Raw genomic sequence first — 21,636 nt, forward strand, 5'->3', positions numbered from 1 at the left:
ATTTCCAGATGTTGAGCAAACATTTGATGCGATTGTACCTGACACACATGACACAAACTTGAATCGGTGATACATCGTGTAAGCTCTTTTAGCGAATGAGAAACCAGAAGGATTACGTTTCCTTCATTTGTCAATAAGAAGGCAGAGGGCGATATGGCTTCCTTCATAGAATGCCGGAGCTTTAATAGTTCAGAGGTGATTATTCTGAGTATATGTGGCTAGGGATCTCCACATGTGGCAGAAAAGTTTGGTTGGACGTGTTTCAATTAGGCTGCAAGACAGTCTAGTTTTTAGTCCAAAAATAGTCTTGTGTCTTCTGATTTATTGGTCAGATATTGCAAAAGTACAAAGAGTTCCAAAACTCAGGCAGCAAAGATGAATGACGACTGAATAATGGAGGATTATATTTAACAGCAATACAATTAAGTATGAGTTATTGAGTGCTAGTGCACGCTGTGTAATCTGATGTTTTTTTTTAGGTGTCCCTCTGATAGACGGAGGGACGGTGCGTCTCCCGCGTCTCATTGGTCTATCCAGAGCACTGGACCTGATTCTGACTGGGCGGCCCATTGGGGCTCAGGAGGCTCTGGCCTTCGGACTGGCCAACAGAGTTGTTCCTGAAGGACAAGGTATTTAAGATCCTCAGAGTTAAACACAACCTAGAAGATGCAGAGTTTATTCCTGTTTCATTAGCACATTAGCACTTCTTTAGGATGCTTAGGTCCTTCAATGTCTGTAGCAAGATGCTGCAGATCTTCTACAAGTCTGTTGTTGAGAGTGTAATCTCTTCAGCCATGGTCTGTTGGGGTAGCAGCATCAGAAGCAGGGACCTGAAAAGGCTCAACAGCCTAATAAAAAAGGCTGGTTCTGTTCTGGGGACGACTGTGGAACCACTGGAGGAGATAATGCAAAGAAGGATTCTCCAGAGAATCAAGAAACTGATGGACAACCCTGAGTATTCTCTTCACAAGACTGTCCGACAACGGAAGAGTGTCTTCAGTCAGAGGCTTCTTCAGTTTTGCTGCAACACTGACCGCTACTGGAGATCCTTCCTGCCAACAGCCATTGTAATATACAACAACTCTTTGATGACTAGATTATTATTATTATTCTGAGCTACTACAGCAATCAATTTCCCTCTGGGATTAATAAAGTATTTTTGAATAAACAGACTTAAACATGCAGAACAAACAGCATGATTCTCTTTCCTAATCTACTAAATCACCTTTAACAGAGTTTGCTGTTAAAAGCTGCAATCTGAGGATGGATTTGTTCACGTTTACAGCTCTGATTCTTTCTCCTCTGATGCTGTGAGATGATTAGCTAAACTCTTTCAGGAAGTACTTCTCCCCACAGTTTATCCACACACTAATTGCCTCTGAAGGATGATCACTTAGAGCTCAGAGCTTCTGTACACACAGCCAGAGCATCAAAGTGTGCCATCAGGAGGGTTAGGGTTTCCTATAGCAGTCATCTGGATGTGCTCCACTTCTTTCATGTGGGTTTCAGCAGCAGCATTAAGGTTCTTGGGACTTTCTAAATATAAAAACAAGAAGCTGATGTAGATGTGTGTTTTCTGATGTTTTTATTGTGAATGCAGCGTTAGAGGCGGCTCTGCAGCTAGCCGAGCAGATCAGCGCCTTCCCTCAGCAGTGTCTGCGGGCAGATCGCTCCTCCGCTGTCTACAGCTGCTACGATGCTCAGACTTTCACACAGGTACTCTGGATATCTCACTATTTATCAGATCATTCAGTTTGCACTGCATCTGTTTTAGTTCATAGGGAGCCTAAGTCCATGGGACCATGGGTTACCGGAAGCATGAAAACTCTATTTTTTAATCCCGCTTGTTATGCGTCGTGGATTTCACATACGATGTCCGTGAATTTGATACCAAGAAAGCATTTATTTTCCAACAGGGGAAACATTATTTTAGGTTTTATGTGAAAATAAGTTCAGGACTACAAATGTGCATGCACCAACGGGACGTCATCGAATCAGACGCAGAAAAAAAACGAGGAAAAATGGCTGTAAGGTCAGCAAACTTCAAATCCTTCATTCAGCAGGAAAGAACCACCATAAATCTGGCCATGTGGTAAGTAGCAGCTACGCTAGAGGAGATTCTGTGCGACGTGCCGATTTCTGATTTGTAGTCATGCTAATTATGAACTTTTACAAGCTGATAAATCTCAAAGTACAACACTGGCGTGGTCGAAACACATATCATTACTTTTCATTTAAATAGAAGTACAACACATATGTGATCCGGCGATAAGGCGAAGCGGATTAGAAAATAGTTTTTTTAGCCTCGTTGACTTGAATTCATTTTTTTGTTCTTCCGGGGACCCATGAGCCGACGGGAAAGGGAGGAGAGGCTCCTTACATAGGAGTTCATGTTTTATGGAGCTTGTTTCAGCACAAATAAGTTAATCTTGAAATTTGTGGACAAGAAAACCATCATCATTTTAGTTAATCATAGAGATAAATATATCTAGCTCTGCTTTATGTCTACGTTTCACCTATTTAGCTTGCTGGTGTATAGGGGTGTGTAATCGATACGATAAGCGATACTAAAAGTCAGAAGATGTTGTTTTTAAAACTGAGTTTAATTAGAAACTCAGGTCAGAGGCTTCCAAGACACATCCAGAGTTATCGCGATATTTCGTTTTTCCATCTGAATAATGGCGGTGCTGCCACCTAGCAGTTGGAGTTTGAATTACACCTCACAAAGGAAAAACAAAACGTTTGCATGTAAATTATCAATTAAAATGATCAAATACTGCGTTTAAATATGGATTCAGTCTGAAGAAATTACAGCTAATCCATGAATTATCAGCTCGTGTTTGCTCTTTTGTATCAAACAACATCACAGTGGGATATTTTGGTTTCCACGGCATTAGTCTGCATTCACACAACCACCGTAAACATTTCTTTTTGTAATTTTCAAAGAAACAACGGTCTTTCAAAAAAGCTAACATAGCATGTTTTCACTCTTTGATGTGAAAAAACAACAGAGGTGTGGACTCGTGTCACATGACTTGGACAAGTCATTTTTTTAATGACTTCTTACTTGACTTGATAAAATCTATAAAGACTTATGACTTGACTCATTTTGCATCTTTTGACTTGATGATGACTTGAGCATATTTGATATTTTAGCACAAAAGTGGCACGACATGGGCACAAATCATAAATCATTCTTTGTTCTGGGTCTGATCTTGTTCTGCTAACTGCAGCAGCACTTTGTTTATAATCACTTTCAGTTGCACTTTCTGCTCGTTTGAGCAACTAAATGAAGCTTTAAGAAGCTTTATTTCTGGAATGTATTCATTATCATTGTCATTAAATTGAAGTTGGACAGATGACTTGATTATGACTTGAAAATTCAAAGTCAAGGGCTTGAACTTGTCTTGGACTTCCACATCATTGACTTTAGACTCGACTTGGACTTTGTCGTCTTTGACTTGGAATTGACTCGAGATTTGACTGGAAAGACTTGTGACTTACTTGGTCACACCTCTGAATAACAAACATTTAAACTGCTTAATGCCTTAATATTTTTAAATGATGTGAAAACTGCAGCTTTTATAGCTGTGAGAACAGGCTGTAAAAAATTGTAAGCAGCAGCTTTTTGAACAATGACTTTAGCAGATGTTTGGAAATGTTGGCCGTATTTAAATCAGCTCACACACAAACGCTTGACGCTAGGCGGCAGAAGTCGAGTATCTGTTTACTGACCACTTTCTTCCCTGACTGACCCGGTCCATGTGTCGCTGATTACGTAACACCAAAGCTGTTCCTGTAGAAAAGATCAGTCCTGACAAATGTTTTGTTCTAGTTTATTTTAATTTTTCTTAGTTAAAGTTGTGTTTTTAATGGTGTGATGTTTCTGGCTCTCATCAGGCCATGCAGAATGAGTTTGACCACGGAGTTCCCATCATCCACTCTGAAGCTGTTCCCGGGGCGATCCGATTCGCCGCTGGAGCTGGGAGAGGAGGAAAATTCTCCTAGGACTTAGTTTGCAGAAGCTTTATGACTTCAGGTGATTTAGTACATGTTGCTGCAGCAATTTAGCACAACTGTGTTGGTGCGTTTTCCATCTGAAATAATGAATTATGATTATTATCTTTAGATTAAAAGTCATGGAAGACTTTTCTTTAAGTATTCATCTTTTGAGAGAAATCGAACCCCTTCAAGCACCAAACTCATTTATAGAAAGTTCAAAAGGACTCGTCTGACATCTAAAGCATCAAATCAGTCGGAGCTTGTCAATGTTCTGTTGAGTCAGAGAGAAAACCGTGCTATAAGTGTGTATTTGTGCCACTAAAATAAGGAATAGCTGTGTAATTATTGTTTAAATGAAGCACTTGCCAGATCTGTGCCAGGTGTCGGCATTCCTATGACTCAGGATGGAAATTCCTTTTAATTTAACCTGTGGGGTTTATTGTGTGTCTTTACTGAACAATAAGAAAAAAAAATCTAAAATATGTTCCTCTTTGTGTGTTTTTTTTTAAATTTATTTCAAATAAATGAAAATTTCTCACTGGAAGATTAGAAAACAAGAGGAGAGAGTGTGTGTGTGTGTGTGTGTGTGTGTGTGTGTGTGTGTGTGTGTGTAATACAGATACAGACAGAAAAAGACCTCATTAGGTTTAGGAGGTGTCTTGTCTAGACAGTGTGATGACAGGACACAGAGCTCCTGTTTAACGTTTCCTCCTCCCTCAGCTTCCAGTTCACTGAACACACACACACGCACACACACACACACACACACACACACACACACACACACACACACACACACACACACACACACACACACACACACACACACACACACTGATCAATGTCAAATAAATATAGCCATTTTCAAGTGCTTCCCATCCGTGCAGCCTGAGTATCTGGACCGTGGTGAAGCTGTTTCAGAGACAGAATCAGCTGGGAAGCCTGTTTTAACCATCGGTTTAATTGGACATGTCAAAGATTAATGTTCTGTGAAGTGTTTAACATGGATCCTTTACTTTTTGTTACCAAACGCTGACTCACTCATTGTGAGGTGGGAAAAATGAGCCACTTCCTTTCCATCGTTTCATCCAGAAAATAGGCACGGCTTTGTTTTTCTGTTTAGCGCTGCAGCCAAAGAGACTTCATGAAAGCCTTTCCACTCACAAAAATCACTTCCAGTCAATGAATGACTGAGAGTAAATCTGTTGTATAAATCAGGAATGAGCCATCGTTCAAATAAATGATAAATGCATTCCAAGTGGAGGTGAGGAGACGGATAAATGACTTTCAAGAGAACACAGGTTCTTTGTCAGCTCAGAACAAAGAGTTCAGCTCTGTGTTATTTCAGAGCCGGTCAGTCTTTTCTTTTACTATAAGTTATCATCTCTAAATAATCTAAAGAGATTTATAGTGTAGATAAAACATTTTGGTATTATAGACATGTAAGTGATATTTAGTCTGGGAGAGCCTGAGTTAGCGTGTTGGTATGCGGAGCTTTGATGCTGCGTCTCACTCTTCACATGCAGATAAGATAAATCAGGATCTGGCAGCAGCAGAGATACGGACACCTTTTTCTCTTCTCATCAGGATCATCTGAAGCAACCAGGAAGACATAACACAGGTTAGGGGGAGAGGAGTGGTGGGAACACAAACCTGGAGAGGCAGAAACTCCGTTATCGTTAGAGGTTACTGAGGTTTTGCTTTGATGTCATCACCTTTACTGAGCTGTTCTCTCTGAAGTGGTGAAAACTCCTCAGTTTAATGTTTTTCATCTGCTAACGACCAGGAGCTGGAGCTCTGAGCTGGACAAACTCCTGCTGATTTATCCAGCAAGTCATTATTTTCAGATAATTTAACCGTTTTAATTATGAGGCTTGCGTTGAGTTCTCTCTCAGTAATTAGACCAGGAGACCGGGATTATGGTTTAGAACCAGGATGCAGAATAAATTCATGAACTAAAGGTAAGTATTTAAATGTTTACCATTAAGATGAATTTCAAACTAACACAAAATCACATCAGATTTCAGGTCCCTGTTCTGGATGTGTTAGGACATTTTCCAGATCCCTTTAGGTCGGAGATTCCAAACTCTTCAGGATGACGACCAAAATCATCGCAGTGAAAGTTCTCACAGGGCACAAATAAATAAGTTACATAAAAGAATAACAATCCATCCATCCGTCTGTCCACCCTTCCATCCGTCCATCTATCCTTCCATCCATCCATCCATCCACGTGGCAGGGGTGAGGTGGTGCTCACTCCTCACCACATGTCTGCCACATGGACCCAAGGGATAAACCATCAACCTGCTTAATGGTCATCTTTCCTCGCGGGGTCACACCCATTAGGACAGTGGGAGGGTTAAACATGTTTAGTGGAGAAACTGAGATTAGTTCCGACTGCTGCGTTGTTTTATAAATTTTATTGCTCTAAATTGACAATTTACTGGTTATTCTGTTAGAAATTATAAAAAAGCATCCCCACCCATCTTCTTATAGAATAATCTGTATGAGTGACATCTATGGGTGTAACGGCTTTTCATTTGAGGGGCTATTACACTTTTGATTTGTGACCACACTGCTCATATATATATATATATATATATATATATATATATATATATATATATATATATATATATATATATATCACAACAAATTTCATTTTCGAAGCAGGTCAATATGATTTTTAGAAGTACACCAACTGTCCCCTTTCAGTTAAATTTAACTCTTTGTCTTTTACCAAAAATAAAAGGAAAACAATGAGAAAAAGTACTTTTTCTTTTTCTATTCCTTTGATTAAAATGAGGGTTGAGATATAATTTAAAAAACAACTACTAATGAAATTATTAATAAAGTTTATTTTTCCTTGTTAAGTTATTTTCCTTCAATAAGATTTACCGAACTCAGATGCCAATGTTGGCATAAATGAACTCATTTGACATATATCTAGTTAAATAATGAAAGATTAGATTATTATTGGCAGTTAATGATAATATTTTGACATTTATGGTCAGATTTCTTGATAAAATCCCTATTTTTGTGCGTCAAACACAGTGAGAGATTAATATATCATGAGATTGTTCTACATGTAAAGTGAGTGAGTGACATCTGCTGTTTTTTAATTAATGATCAAAATATTCATATGAAATATCCAAATTTAGGTTGCCACCTGCACCTGTGGTTTCCATTCAACTTGTCCCAGTTTACCTGCTTTTTGCTGTTTCTGTGTCTCACCGTCAGGGGGCGCGCCTCTACTGGACTAAAACAGAAGTAATCCATCAGCCGTCACCAGACGCATCTTTGAACCCATTAAGAATAAATGAATTATAAATAAATAAATAAATAAATAACTAAAACACAGCTGCCAGATTGAGCTGATTTCACAACATTCCTCTTCAGGTGTGAAAGAGATGGAATAATTTAAAATAATCCCAAAGGATGTTTAGTTTTTATTCCGCAAAGCAAACCCAAAAACTTGATAATTTAAAGAGCTCCACCTCTAGCTGCGTGCACACGGAGTGGGCGGTTTCTGAACACACACACACACACACACACACACACACACACACACACACACACACACACACACACACGCGGACTTAGGGATATTATGGACTGCAACCTGTTGATTCCTCCTCACACAACCTGCAGGAGCTACTTGTTGACAGGCACGCGCAGCTTTAGGAAGTTCTGGAGAGTGGATGTGTTTGAGTGGAATGGATCCAGTCGGAGGAGTTCTGCTGCTGCTAGTGAAAGTCCGAACCGCCGACGTACGGGAGCGCTCAGAATAAAGTTTCTTATGGTGCGTGTTTTTTTTATCCCGAGACAGCAAAGCGCGCGACAGGAACCAGGGATGAAAACAGGAGCGATGCTTTTATTCTGCTTTTGTGAGTTTTCCAAATGGCTTGAAACACGACTTTGTTTTAGTTTTTGATCAGCACTTGTGACTGAATCCTTTTCGTGTGGACTTTCGGACCGGAAACCGAAACACCGATCCAGGTACTGCCGGGACTCCAGAGAGCACAGCGGGACGACACCATGACCAGCCGCCTGCTTGCCCTGGTCGGACTGTGGTGGAGCGCCTATTATTGCATGTTCACGGTCTCGGGGAGTCATTTTTCACCGGACGCCAACAACGAAGCGCATCCCGGCTTCGTCCACCGGCGGCTGCGAACGCACGAGAAACGGGAGATGCAGAAGGAGATCCTGTCCATCCTGGGGCTGCCGCACAGACCGCGTCCGCATCTGTCTCACGGGAAGTTCAACTCCGCTCCTCTTTTCATGCTGGACTTGTACAACACCATATCCAGCGAGGAGAGGAGCCGAGTGGAGGGCGCGCGGGACAGCTCGGAGTCCGTTCGGACGACCCAGAGCTCTCCTCTGGCCACGTACCAAGAAACTGTCTTCCTGAACGATGCAGACATGGTGATGAGCTTCGTCAATCTGGGTGAGTTATTTGTCCTACAATGTCTTTAATCCGAGGTTATTGCAGTGCGTAATCCCGGAGAACACAGCAGAACACGTTAAAGCTGCGATTCAGATGTTGAATTAGATTTAAGTTTGCAAAAAGCTTAAAATTTTTAGTTATCGTGCATAACTCAAAATTTCTGTTCCTTTTTAGACATTTTAGTTTGATCCACCTGTATTCGCTCCTCATTCCTCCCTCCATCCACGCAGTGCGTAAAGCGGACGCGCCTTTACGCACATTTGGTATTTTTTAATGAAATGTCGCTCTGTGTGAACCACAAAGGCAGCGACTCGCAGCGACTCACTCTCTCATTTCCTATGCGGTTCCACAAATGAGGCCTGTATTGTTTCTGGGTAATTTATTGTTACGCGTCTGCTTTCCGGGTAAATGTTGCCCTCCTCGGTTCACTTATAGGACCGAAATTCTGTGGTCAGTCTCGCTGTGCAATCTACTCCGAGATGTGTGTTTAAAGCGGGATAATGAACCCAGTTTCCCCAGCAAACCATGAACCGCCACCACTGGTATTTGTATATAAAGGGTTATTTCTGCTCTTGACCTCCGAGCCTTAGACTTGTGGGTTCTGTGCGTAAATTGCGTCGCTTTGTTAGTGTTTCCCAAGCAGATTAGTTTTTAATTAGCTCCAGTGATAATAAACAAGGGCACTTTAATCATAATGAGTGTGGAACATAAAAGCACAAAGGCCTTCCTTCCATTAGCAGCTCTGGTGTTTACTGGAAGACTCTAAACAGAGCGCCTGGAGATAAACGTAGGTCATGGAGTCACAAGCCGGGACCGGAGCTCTGAAGCCAGATACGTTGTCCTCCTCTTCGGAAACACGTGGAATTGTCATGATTTGGTTTCAGACTGAGTTTTCTGGCTAAATTTAGTTCATCCTGGGACAAGATGTTTCTCACAAACCAGTTAAGAGTCACTAAATATTGATGAGGAGAATTAGAGTCGAGTCCTGAAAGTCTCCTCTTCTCATATTGGTCCTCTGGGTGTTGCAACATGTGGTGATGGAAACCAGACATCCAGAGAGAAGGAAGCATCATCTCCAGAGTCAAATATCGAAACCCGTCTGTTGGTTCCTGTGAGGTAGTGTGATGGTGGCAGCGTGGTGTTTGTGTGTCTGTGGTTTTGTTCTGCTGCTGCTGCACAGGTTCTGGTTTATACTCCCGTGTAGTTGCACATCTGGCTCTTTGCTTTGATTAATCACATCCTGTGCATCTTTTGACAGTTCCCTCAGATTTCTGCGGTGACCTGGGGGATTAGGTTGCCATCTCCTCCAGTCCGTACACAGAGTCCTAACCGCCCTGGAGGAGGGACGCTTCCTCCCTGAATGTGATTGTAATTAATGTTGGACAGGCCAAGGCTCTCCATCTGCTTTGCAAATAAAGTCCTGCATGACTACTGTGTGTCATTGCCATCCGATTTGTTTTTAACGTGTCTCTTTGCTCGATCCGAGTGATTTTAGTGGAGAAAGGAGGCCGAAACGCTCCTGGGTGGTCCTCCTTATTGTCCAAAAATCTGTATATCACGTGTGGCCGAAGCGAAACTACAAATTAGAATTAAGATAAATGAAAGGAAGAAAAAGAGGAGAAGCCAAACAATCTGTCTGAAATGGTTTGAAAAATCTGGAGCAAGATTAACAACGCACGAGAGGGTTTCAGTCTTTATCTGGCAAACATTCTTCAATTGGAGACAATGAATCCAAGCAAAGCCTAAAAATAACCCCGGCTGATGATCTGATCCCAGATCAGATCCACTTGTCTGTGATTCTTCATTCTACTTGTGCTCGGGTACAAATCTGAGACTCGCAGCAAATAAATCAAAGGCAGTGGTTTAAGGTTGGTTTAGAGTGATGTTTCACAGCCAGCTGAAGCAGAAACGATGTCCGACAGCTCGTTTTCTGCACGTCTCCTCGTGGGACGCCTGGAGCTTCTAAGAGCCGCTGTGTTTCACTCAGTCTCAGATCCCGCTTCTGCAAACCATTTGTCTCTTTATCCCTCTCTCCCTGATTCATGTCGAGCTGCTGTTTCAGTCATTCATTCTCCTCTGCTGTCATCACTTCTTCAGAATCACCCCCGTACAAAAAAAAAAAGCTAAACAAGTTGTGGGAAAGCATTGGGTTGAGGGGAGCAGAAGCACATTTTCCAGCTCCATTTTCATCCTCATTCCTAGAATAGCGTGTTCATCACTGTTTGCCTTGTGGACGTCCTGCTTTCCACTGAGGTCTGTTGAAGTGACACAGTGTGGGTTGCATGAGTCATGCAGCTATGAGCATGTCCTAAGGCACACCAGCGTCCAACATGGACAAAAAGGCACGGGTCACTATGAAAGCTTGTGAGGACTCATGGATTTAGATCGACCGCGTTAAAGGAACTGATTGTAACTCTGCAAGAAGAGGGTAGCAGGGACATATTTCAGTATTCCTTCAAAATAAAATATTGTTTTTTACTATTTTAGACACAAATGAGTCAACTTCATATTTAACTAGAACTCTGTTTCCTTAGATGTTTTTGAAAGGTAAACCATTCCATTAGAATAAGTGAATTCTCTATTTTAATGTGTGGTCTGAAGGTGTACAGGTAGAGATAATAACAGCCAGTAGACGGATTACTGCGGTTCCTATCAGGTCTGTGGTTCAGCTACCTTGTGGTTAAAGTGAGTCAACGGTGGAACAAAAACGGCCGGTTGTATAGCGGACAGAAACGGAACTCCAAATGTTCACGTGTCGTCCGTTTTTAACTCAGTTTGCTTTTGCACAGCTCCTCCTCGCCTGCCAGGCTGTGAGCTGTGGAGGTCTTTTTGAGATTGGTTTTCCTCAAGAAGCAGAGCTCATCTTTGCCTGCAGGAAGTTGTAAAGGACAAGAGGCTTTAATTGTAGAAAACCAGGTCAGGCTTGCTGTAGTTTCACAGGTGTTTGTCTGCTCAAGTTTAGCTTTATTAGGATTCTAACTTTTCATATTTGCATTAAATCGCCCATAAAAGGCATCCAGAGGCTCATTCTGAATGAGCAGAACTTGGGAAACATTCTACATTAATGGAACACTAAATACATTTTCTCAGCTACTGGCAGCTATTGCCATAAAGCAGGTAGAGACCACCTTGTTTCATCTACCTGAACCATAAAACTACCGAATTGACCCGAATACAGGACGACCCCGTTTATAAGACGACCCCCCTTCCAAGACTAATCTTCAGGAAAAGACAAAAAAAAAAAAAAAAAAAACTATCACTTTTTAAATAAACTATTCTTTCGAAAATTTGAGAACAAATACTGAGCAAAAATGCTATTTTATTGCAAACTATCAGAACTTTGCTGACATGTGAAATCAAAAGTCAAATGAGGCTTTTATTCAGATGCCCTCTGCCTCGCTATACTCACTCACACCCATGCTGCTGTGGGATGTACCATCAGATCGCTACACCTGCCGGCTCCTCCCAGAATGTCATCCCCACTGCCATCCAATACATCCATGCATGCAAATGTTTGACGCCTCTGCCGAACTGACTACTGTCATCTTAAAATTCCCATAACACTGCCATACTATGTTAACTTGCCCCACAGACTGCTCCAGACTAGCCTGGCCTGCCAGACAGTGGCGTGTCTAGGTCTATTAAAATGGGGTGGCCCAGGTGAGGCAGAACTTTGTGCATGGGTGGCACCAATCGTTATGCTTTTTGTTTTACCCTCAAGCCTTTTGTAGACAATGAAAAGCCTATTTAAAGGTAAATTTGTGTGGTGGCACATGGGGTGGCCAATCAGATTCCAAGGGTGGCATGTGCTACCCCAGGCCACTCCCTGGACACACCCCTGCTGCCAGACCCCTCCTCTGTTTAATTCTGCACAGAGAAAGAGTCTGGGAACTCTCCTATTCAAATAACCCCGCCCCGTGAGAATTCTAACCGAGCCAATCAGCGCTGAGTATCGTACGTCACACACCACAACGCTGAGTTTGTCACAAACATGGTGACTGAAGTGGAGTTCGCTGCGGCTCTTTCCTTTGTTCTAAATGATTTGAAAATGTCTTTAAAACCACAACAAGTAGAAACGCTAAAAGCATTTCTTCTAAACAAAGATGTTTGCGCTGTTGCCAGACTCCATTTTTACTGTAGCTAAAAAAAACTACAGCGTCGCGGACGTCACACACGGCGGCGCTCAGTTTCTCATAAACAACGAAGACAGCGGCGGAGTTTGCTGAGACTCTTTCCTCTGTTCTAAATGACTCAAATGTCTTTAAAACCACAAGTAGAAGCGCTAAAAGCATTTCTTCTAAAAAAAAAAAAAGATGTTTGCGCAGTTGCCAGACGCAATTTTTTTTTACTACAACTAGAAATCTACCGCGTCGTGAGGTACAGTCGGGATTTCCGTTTCTGATTGGTCATTTTTGAGCTGCCTAGTCCCGCCCCTCAAGTGCCTCTCTGCCTGTGAGTTACCAGACTGTGCAGAATAAACAGAGGACGAGTCAGGCAGGCCAGGCTTGCTCCAGACCTCCCATCTCCATTTTTTTTTCTGTTGAGAACATACGGCCTGGCGCCCTCTGCTGTTAGGGGCGTGTAATGACCCCAGACAAATATCAGCATGTGTAAATGCTTAGACCCCGAATACAAAGCAACCTTACATTTAAAAAATATTTTCAGTGAAAAAAGCCTTGTCTTATATTCGGGTCAATACAGTATTTGGTGGTTTCTGGTCAGCAGACGGCTACAGAGTGCTGTCCATGTGACATAGCTCATGTTTATGCTTCAAGAATCACTGAAACCAGTTTGAAAGCAATAGTTTTTATTCAAATCAGCCCAGTAGATAGTGAAATATTTTACTAACACATACAGATAAACCATCACACAGAGTAAAAAAGTACCATCCACCTTATATCTCCCTCCAGCCAGCCTGCAATTGAGGTGGTCTGAAGTTTCTCCCGAATTTTCTGTTTGTGCTCAGCTTAGTTCCTCGTAAAAAGTGAAGTTGCAGATCTTTTGTCTGCAGGGATAATCTAAAATTATTTATTGCCTTTGTGCATTTGTCTGTCTTCACCTCCATTTTTTTATTTTGTCTTTCCTTCCTCTCTTTTCAGCCTCAGCACACCTCATTGCATTGCTACAGTGAAGCTGTCACTAGCTCTTTGCCTAAGTTAACAGCCAGGATTTCGTCCAAACTTCCTCCCAAACTTTAAAAGCAAAGGTTTTTAGGAGATTAGCTCTGTCCAGCCAGCCCTGGGCTTATTCAGAAATGAAGGGCTCTTATTAAATGGCTGTTTTGCTTGTCTTGTGATGCCTGGCTGCGTTTTGCAGCGCCTAAGCTCAGGTAAGCCACTTCCTTTGCAGGGAAATGTGTCCTAAAGCTCCTGCATGATCAAAAAAAAAATACTTGGCTCCAACCAAAGAGCCGATTGTTGGAAATTTTTCTCTAAATTGTCTTGAATCCCTTCCTGCAAAGCCTAAGAGACCAGAAGATGGGACCACCCGTTATTTCATCTCAACACTGAAGACACTCCAAACAGCATTAGACTGAAGCTAAAGCAAGGAATTTAAAATATTCTCCAGCAGAGTAAAAGATCTTTACTCAGATATAAACTTGGCTCCTAACAACCTTCCTACAACAGTGGCGTTAACACACTGCCGACCTCTGTTCGCTTTGGTGTGTTTTCAGTGTACAGGATTTTACTGCAGCTACAAATGCAAAAACTCACTGTGATATTGAAGAGTGACTCAAGATATACAAATAATTCTGCTTATTGAGTGAGTTTCAGTGTTTAAAACAGTTCCCATTCCTCATGTTTGTGTTGTATTGGTTGTCAGACTCTGGCAAAACACACGACTGCCTCAAGAAACAAACAGGGCCGGTGTAGGAAACTTCTCTGGTTAACCAGATTATGTGTTTTCAAGTTGGCCTTTGTATCTGTCATAAGACAGTGTTGCACAATCACGCCTCTACTTTTGAAGAATATCCTCCTTTTGTTACTTCAGGTGTTACCCAGTGTCTGAATAGGCTGCCAGACTATTAAGTAAGATAAGTTTTAGATCTGATTTCTTCTTAGCAGTCAATCTTAAAGGAGCATTCCATTTAAAGTCTTGCTTTAACACCCCGCCATGTTCACACATCACTCCTCATTCCCCACGCCTCTCCAGCTCGATCATATCTCCCCCTCTTGCATGTCACGACTCTAACCTGACAAGATGGCATTTGAGATTGGGACTACGAGTACAGAGATTACACCACGACCCCTTCCTGCTAACATTTTGCTGCCTGTGAGCTTTCACGTCTTCGTCGGGTAGAATTCCAGCTGCGGGTGATAGCGGTGGTGCAGGATGAAGGAGTGTGACCAGATAAGGAGGTGAAGTGCAGCACACTCCCTGCTGGTAACGATCCACCGAGCGAAGCTGATAACCCTGCAGGAACATCAGATTAGGACCTGCTGCTCCCATTTATCACCTCTGGGTGCATTCCCACAGGAATTTGCCATGTTTTTTTCTTCTGTTCTTCATGTTCAGCTCACATATCACTCCTTTTCTCTGACTGAGTCTTCATATGTCACTTTTATCCATTCCTACCTGTTTAACTGAGCTTCCTGCCTTGTGTCGTGTTGTCCTTTAGGTTTGATGGTTGCAGTAAACTCTTTATCTGTTCATCTCCATCTGTGTGAGTGGAGCTAAAACAAGCTGCAGCAAAGAGAAGAATGTGTGTGTTTTCTACTCCAGCTCAGCTATCTCCTCCTAAAAGGGTTTTAAGATGTCAGCCTTTGTGTTTTGTTTACAGTCTTTGAGAAGCCCACACAGAAGAGATCATTAAGAAGGAATTAGTGTTTGTGCATGTGCTCTGCTCTGTTTGCATGTTTGACTAGTGATGGAGGGAGACAGAAAAGGAACCAACGAGGTGGTAACCACTAAAACATAGTTTTTGTCTTCACGATTCTGTAAAGTCTACTTCATTAAAACTGGAAGGTAAACACACTTCTTTTTGTAGTAGCTGAGTGTACAAATGCACATGACAGTTATATACAGGCTGGAAACATCTAACAAGGAACACACACAAAGATTTATGACATTTTAAGCTTCAAACAAATAGATTTTTTTATTTATTCCTCATGTAGACAATGTTTTACCTCCTAATACAGTTTTATTTAAAAAAAACTTCAATTTTATTAACATTTTCTCACTTTGAAGGTGCAGCTAAACACATTCTGAACTTTGTTTATTCCGATAACTTTGTTTTAGTTGGTTATAAAAAGGTTTTATTTCATAAAGGTGATTTTCATGTTCCCAGTTTGGATTATAAAGTCAAAATTGTTTGAAAATGTCAAAATTGTATTCCAGAATAAAGCCAAAAATGAAGAAAATGTTTAGGAAGAAACTGAAAATCTGAAAAGTTAAAATCTGTTTTCTAGTTTAAAAGTGCAGGAGGTAAGAATGACATCCTGTGGTGAAACATGGGTACTGCAGTCCATGTATCAAAACAAACAAGTCCACTCTGAGCAGTTGCATGTTACAGATCAGCACCAGAAGATTCTAGATGACAAGCAAAGCAGGCAATGCTTTTCTAATTCACTGTTAGCATTGTTAGCTCAACGTTAGCCTCTAACCCTCTTTACCCGATATTAGAGTAAAATAAAAGTATGCATTGGTGACAAGAAAGAACTTCTTGGCAGATCTTTCACTGGCTTTGGTTGTTTCCAAATCTCTGGGGCTTTTTTCCAGCAGTGCCAAATTACAAATGCCGCAACAGCAGCATTTACTATTGCAGACCTGGCAACCCCTCAGACTAAAATATGATGTTTTGTGATTATTGCCCTGTAAAATTCTCACTTGTGAGCCAAAGTGTCAAGGTTAATGTTAAAATATTAAGATCAAAGACAAAATTTCAAGATTAGGATTGAAATATTAGATATTTTTTAATCAATGTGGCAAGAATAAACTAAGAAAACTGATAAATAAAATGTTAAACAGCTAAATTAGTATTCCAGTCAAAGTTGACATGTCAAAGATTCAACTCAAAACATTTAGATTAAAGTCCAAATGTTGATTAAATTAAAACATATTTGCATTAAGTCTAATATAGTTGAATTTTGAGATTAAAATTGACTGCAGTAAAATCAACAAACTACAAAACTTCAGTTAGAACGTAGAAAACAAAGGCAGAATTTTATTTAATTCAAGAATAAAATAAATTTAATTTGTTGATCTGAAATTAAAGTATGTAATCTTAAACTAACCCAGCTCTGGTATAGACCCATGTCTGAATGATGATCTCACTTTTCAGAATAAGTTGTAATAATGACACATTAGAATTATATAATCTAGATTCCCTAAATTACTGTTCATGTTGATTTTTCTAGACTCTTGTTTTAAACTTGTTTTAAAACAAACAGCAAGAATTAAAGTTGCTGAAGCTTTTTACCAGCTGAACAACAATGAAACAACCAAAACATTTCATTCGTCCTGTTCTGACCACACTTCTCCAGGTTTTTGTTTGCATCCGGTCTGTGCTCTTGACCCAGCATTGTGTTATTTTTGGAGATTAGGAGGAATATTTGCTTCTATGTTGCTATGCAGGCTCCCCGGGAAAAAAGTGACTGTTATTTTGCTTCAGATCCGTCTCTTTATGCATTTTTCCCTTCCTGAGGCGACTCCTTTACTGGAATTGTCTGAATGATAAAACATTTGGTGTTGTTTTTAAGTCATTGCTGCTGGTATGTGTTTGGAATTTCACTCTGGACAAAGGTCATGACCCCATGGCCCGCTGAACTCCAACAAGTGTGCCCTTGCGTGCCCACTCAACTCCATCCATTATCATAATGAGTCTGGCTTCTCGAGGCTGACAGGACTGACGTTAATGACACGTTGGATATTCCCGCTGTCGCATTCTTCTGCAAAGCTGCTGGGAAACCTGAAGATTGATCTCAAATCAGTGAAAAGGAAGAAAAAAACAGAGCAGGAGAGAAGAGAGGAGAGGAACGGAGTGTTTAGACGTGTGAGAAACTCAGAGTCACACGTGAGGAAATTTAAAGTTTCTGGTGACCTTGAAGGTGAGGTGGCGTGTGTTTGTTCTCAGGGTTACACAAACGTTTGTGTAGAAATTAAACTACTGGATGGATCAGAGTAAAATTAGATTCACACACTCTGGTGACCTTTGACACTTTGTGTTTGCTGCAGGGATAACTCTTTGTTTTTGGATCTTTGAATGGTCTTTGGAGAAACCCGAGTGACCAGATGATGAGCTAACGGCTAGTTTGAGAGGCTCAATCCTAGGTGAACTGTCTTAAAACATCTCTAATATCAAAAACTTTGTAAATATTTATGCCATTTTATTCATCTTCAGATTTAGCATTACATGAGTATTATAGCAGAAATATTTGGATGTTCATGATCTGAACTGTAGGCGCTACACCTAGCTGTGCTTCTGCTATGTGTTAATGATTGCCATAACTGAATGGTGCTTGTATGATGTAGTAAATACTTTTCAGGCTCACTTTTTGGTCTCACAGTCCATAAACAAATCTTCAGAGAACTCCAAAAAACATTGGTGGACATTTCATCCCTTGGCTTCCACATCACTTCAGTTGTAAACTACTCCCTCCAAACTGGTCACGTCTGTTGTGTCTAGTCCCTTTTTATAGAAAAAGTCACAAGTGCAAATCTAGTGAAAAACATTTCTGAAAGAGCAATGGGAGCTGTCGTGAGGTCCTCTTGTCCTGAAACACTCACAGGCAGCCCAGGCAGAGATTCTTCTCCTAAAACCAAAGAGAGCATCCAACATTTGACTGTCAAGTGTTACCCCGGCTTTCTACTAGATACCGAAGCAGCACGTAGCGAAATAGACGCGTTACCCAAAAGCTCAGCAGTGCATCCCAGCCCACTGGGAGCATTTCAGAAGCAAAACAACAGCAAAAGTGTTCCACGTAGGTCCCGCGGGCGAGATCACAAAATGACAGGAGACTTTTTTTTAGCAAGAATAAAATAGTAAAACAAAGGATCTTTTTAAACTTAAATTGGATCAGCAGTTCTTATTTAGTGTGCTAGGGTGGAATTTTCCTCATTTGCGGTAAATGCAGCCACTCAGTCGTTCAACAAGGATGAGAACACGGACGTGTCAATGCGTTCGCAAATTCTCCCAGTCATCTTCATCAGACACTGACACTTAGAAATGTGAGCTCTTCATCATCTCATGTGTTCCCTGGCTGGCTGCTTCTCTAAAGAGGACGTGCCTGAAACAACAACTGAGGGTCAAGAGTGAGAAAAAGGCCCTGTGTGAGTGCAAACGCTCCTGACCCTCCAGAGCAGGCAGCCTCCCTCACGGCTGCACCGCCGCTGACATATTTATGAGCCCTGGGTTGACCCACTGGCTGACTTAGCAAGTGGGATCCTGACAGGAAAACAGTCAGAGGGATGGAGGATGGCTGTGAGTTGAGGAAAAAATCATAAAGGACCACTGAAAAGATTTTTATATTCAACAAGGAGAGAGGAATGTTAACACACTGAGAAATTAAGGAAAAATAAAAAGCAGAGTTGGTTTTATTCATATCTTACTAAGCCCAGTGATGCATCAACATGTCCAGATGTGAAAGCTTTAGCTCTGAGCTGAGGCCACATATGGTTAAATGTGTAGCCACTCCCAGTGCCGTGAGCCAGGCTGGATTAAAGGATCTTATCACTAAGGATGTGCTGGGGAAACTCTGCCCAGTCTTTCCTCCTGTGTGGACACACTCCACACCTCAGAGCAGCCAGTCTCCTGGACACCTTATCTAACGGAGCGGTCAAAGGTCCAACATGAATCCTGTCCCAGGAGGAAGGCGAGCTATTTAGTTCCACTTACAACCGTGCACGCATAGTCTGCGTGGATTATGTCATCAAGGCCTGGAAATCCTGCAGAAATTCAACTTGAAATCTTACAATGCAACTCATCCATGTGTTTAATGACCTTTAGTCTTTACTTTTACATGTGATCAAACCAAATGCAAACAAATAACAAGAAGATGACCTTGAGTTGGACTGTAGTTTTGTCCCAAAACAGCTCCAGATGATTCGTACCACTGGACTTTAGGAATGATCGTGACCTCGGCTTCCCAGTGATGAATTGAACATTAACAAATATCCACCTGCTGCTTTTAAAGCAAAACACCAGTTCTCCATGTTGATTAGCTCAGTGCATTGATCTGTAGCTCTTCTTCACTTGACTCCTGGCTAATTGATTTGGGAACTCCTCCTGTTAGGTCTTCTTTTGTGCTGCAGCAGCATGTGGAAGTTTGCTAGGCAGTCCAGATGTGCATTGTTTTCCTTCAGTCAATGGAGATTTGCACAGATTTCCACACTTTCATCCTCCCAACACCACACTGACGCCGTAGACAGATGTATTATTAGAAACTTTGATTATTTTTCTCTTGAATTACCTCAAGGCCCACCTTCTTTCTGAATATCCAGGTATTTGGTTCCCACTGCTGTTTTTGGAGCTACGCCCGTGTGTAAAACAAGCAGTCGGCCTCGCATGGAAGTCACCCCATGGGGGGTTGAGCCAACCCGTGCTGGTTTATCAGTGGATCATACGCTCAGACTCTAAACCCCTGAAATGCGTAGTGGTGACCGCAGACTTTCCACAGGGGATCGCACTGAGGTCCTTATTGTCTTTATGAAAGAGAGAGAGAGAGAGAGAGAGAGAGAGAGAGAGAGAGAGAGAGAGAGAGAGAGAGAGAGAGAGAGAGAGAGAGAGAGAGAGAGGACGAGTGGAGATGAATGAAAAACAGGTTAAAGATGGAGGGGGAGGGGTTTTTTAGAGAGAAGAGCAGCTTTATAGAATCAGCCGACTTCCCTACCTTGCGTCTGTGGAATGCTACTCCATTTGTATTTTGACTTTGGAAACAGCTGTGTTTCCCTTTTTCAAAGATATTTTTTCCTTATTTATCGGATCCCTCAGGAGAGATTCATCTCCCTGCCCTGACAGTGGCTTCCTCCTTTAAATCTAGGACCAAACCAGCCTAGCTCTGACACACACACACACACACACACACACACACACACACACACACACACACACACACACACACACACACACACACACACACACACACACACACACACACACACACACACACACACACACACACACACACACACACACACACCTGCTACTAGAAGCAGACAGTAACAACTAAAGCAGGCCTCTTTGCTACTTGTCCTACTCTGAAACACACACACATCTAAGAGAACTACTTTCTTATCAAGCCACACACACACACACACACACACACACACACACACACACACACACACACACACACACACACACACACACACACACACACACACACGTATTTTATATATATATATAAAATGGTAAATGGCCTGTATTTGATATAGCGCCTTCTAGAGTCCTGGAACCCCCAAGGCGCTTTACAACACAATCAGTCATTCACCCATTCACACACACATTTACACACTGGTGGGGATGATCTACATTGTAGCCACAGCTGCCCTGGGGCGCACTGACAGAGGCAAGGCTGCCGAGCACTGGCGCCACTGGTCCCCCCGACCACCACCAGCAGGCAACGTGGGTTAAGTGTCTTGCCCAATGACACAACGACAGCGACAGACTGAGCGGGGCTCCAACCTGCAACCTTCCGGTTACGGGGCGAGCACTTAACTCCTGTGCCACCGTCGCCCCAACAATATATATATATATATATATATACACACACATATAATGTATTGGCACAACATAAATATCGTGATTCCTTGTCAATATTGAAACCTGCAGATAAGCGAAAACTACTGGATGGAAAACCATGAGAGTACGTCTCTCCGTATGAACAGTGGCCGATTTTCAGTGAGCCGTGGCGCAGTGGGTTCGTCTGCTGTGTCAAACCCATATGAAGGCAGCTCGCTCGTCATCTTTGCTGGTTACATGACCATCACCAAAGATCAAGATCCTCTCAACAGATTGAATTTGCTTCAACTGTAAAAGCAGGATCTCTTCACCTCCATTTGGAGATTTTCTTCTCAGCCTGACCACATCCAGAAGTTTCTTTACTTTCTAACGTCGCTGACAGATTTGCAGAGAGCTCTTAATTTGTAGGCGACAGTTCCAGAACTAAACTCTTCTCTCCAAGCCACTCCAAATCTTTCCTCCTGTAGTTTATAGCAACATGATACTGACAGTTTGAGTGACTCTAAAC

The 21,636-nt window shown here is 41.9% G+C and overlaps 2 protein-coding genes across 3 annotated transcripts in view; both read left to right on the top strand.

Annotated features, from left to right (window-relative positions):
- Positions 1–5,646, top strand: part of zgc:101569 (enoyl-CoA hydratase EchA19) — a 42,263-nt gene extending 36,617 nt beyond the window's left edge. The window contains exons 5-8 of one of the 2 annotated variants that reach the window (XM_070553087.1): positions 480–629; positions 1,601–1,716; positions 3,901–4,039; positions 5,529–5,646. In XM_070553087.1, the coding sequence (XP_070409188.1) occupies positions 480–629; positions 1,601–1,716; positions 3,901–4,008 (374 nt within the window). In that variant the 3' untranslated portion in view covers positions 4,009–4,039; positions 5,529–5,646. Of the gene's footprint in view, positions 1–479; positions 630–1,600; positions 1,717–3,900; positions 4,487–5,528 lie in introns of those variants that run through there. The other variant, XM_015954965.1, reaches the window with a different exon arrangement.
- Positions 5,647–6,813: 1,167 nt separating this feature from the next.
- Positions 6,814–21,636, top strand: part of bmp6 (bone morphogenetic protein 6) — a 57,801-nt gene continuing 42,978 nt past the window's right edge. Inside the window, exon 1 of the mRNA XM_015954968.3 lies at positions 6,814–8,449. Within this exon, the coding sequence (XP_015810454.3) occupies positions 8,041–8,449 (409 nt within the window). The 5' untranslated portion in view covers positions 6,814–8,040. The remainder of the gene's footprint in view (positions 8,450–21,636) is intronic.

Source organism: Nothobranchius furzeri, chromosome 7 (assembly GCF_043380555.1).
Source record: "Nothobranchius furzeri strain GRZ-AD chromosome 7, NfurGRZ-RIMD1, whole genome shotgun sequence".
NCBI lineage: Eukaryota > Metazoa > Chordata > Actinopteri > Cyprinodontiformes > Nothobranchiidae > Nothobranchius > Nothobranchius furzeri.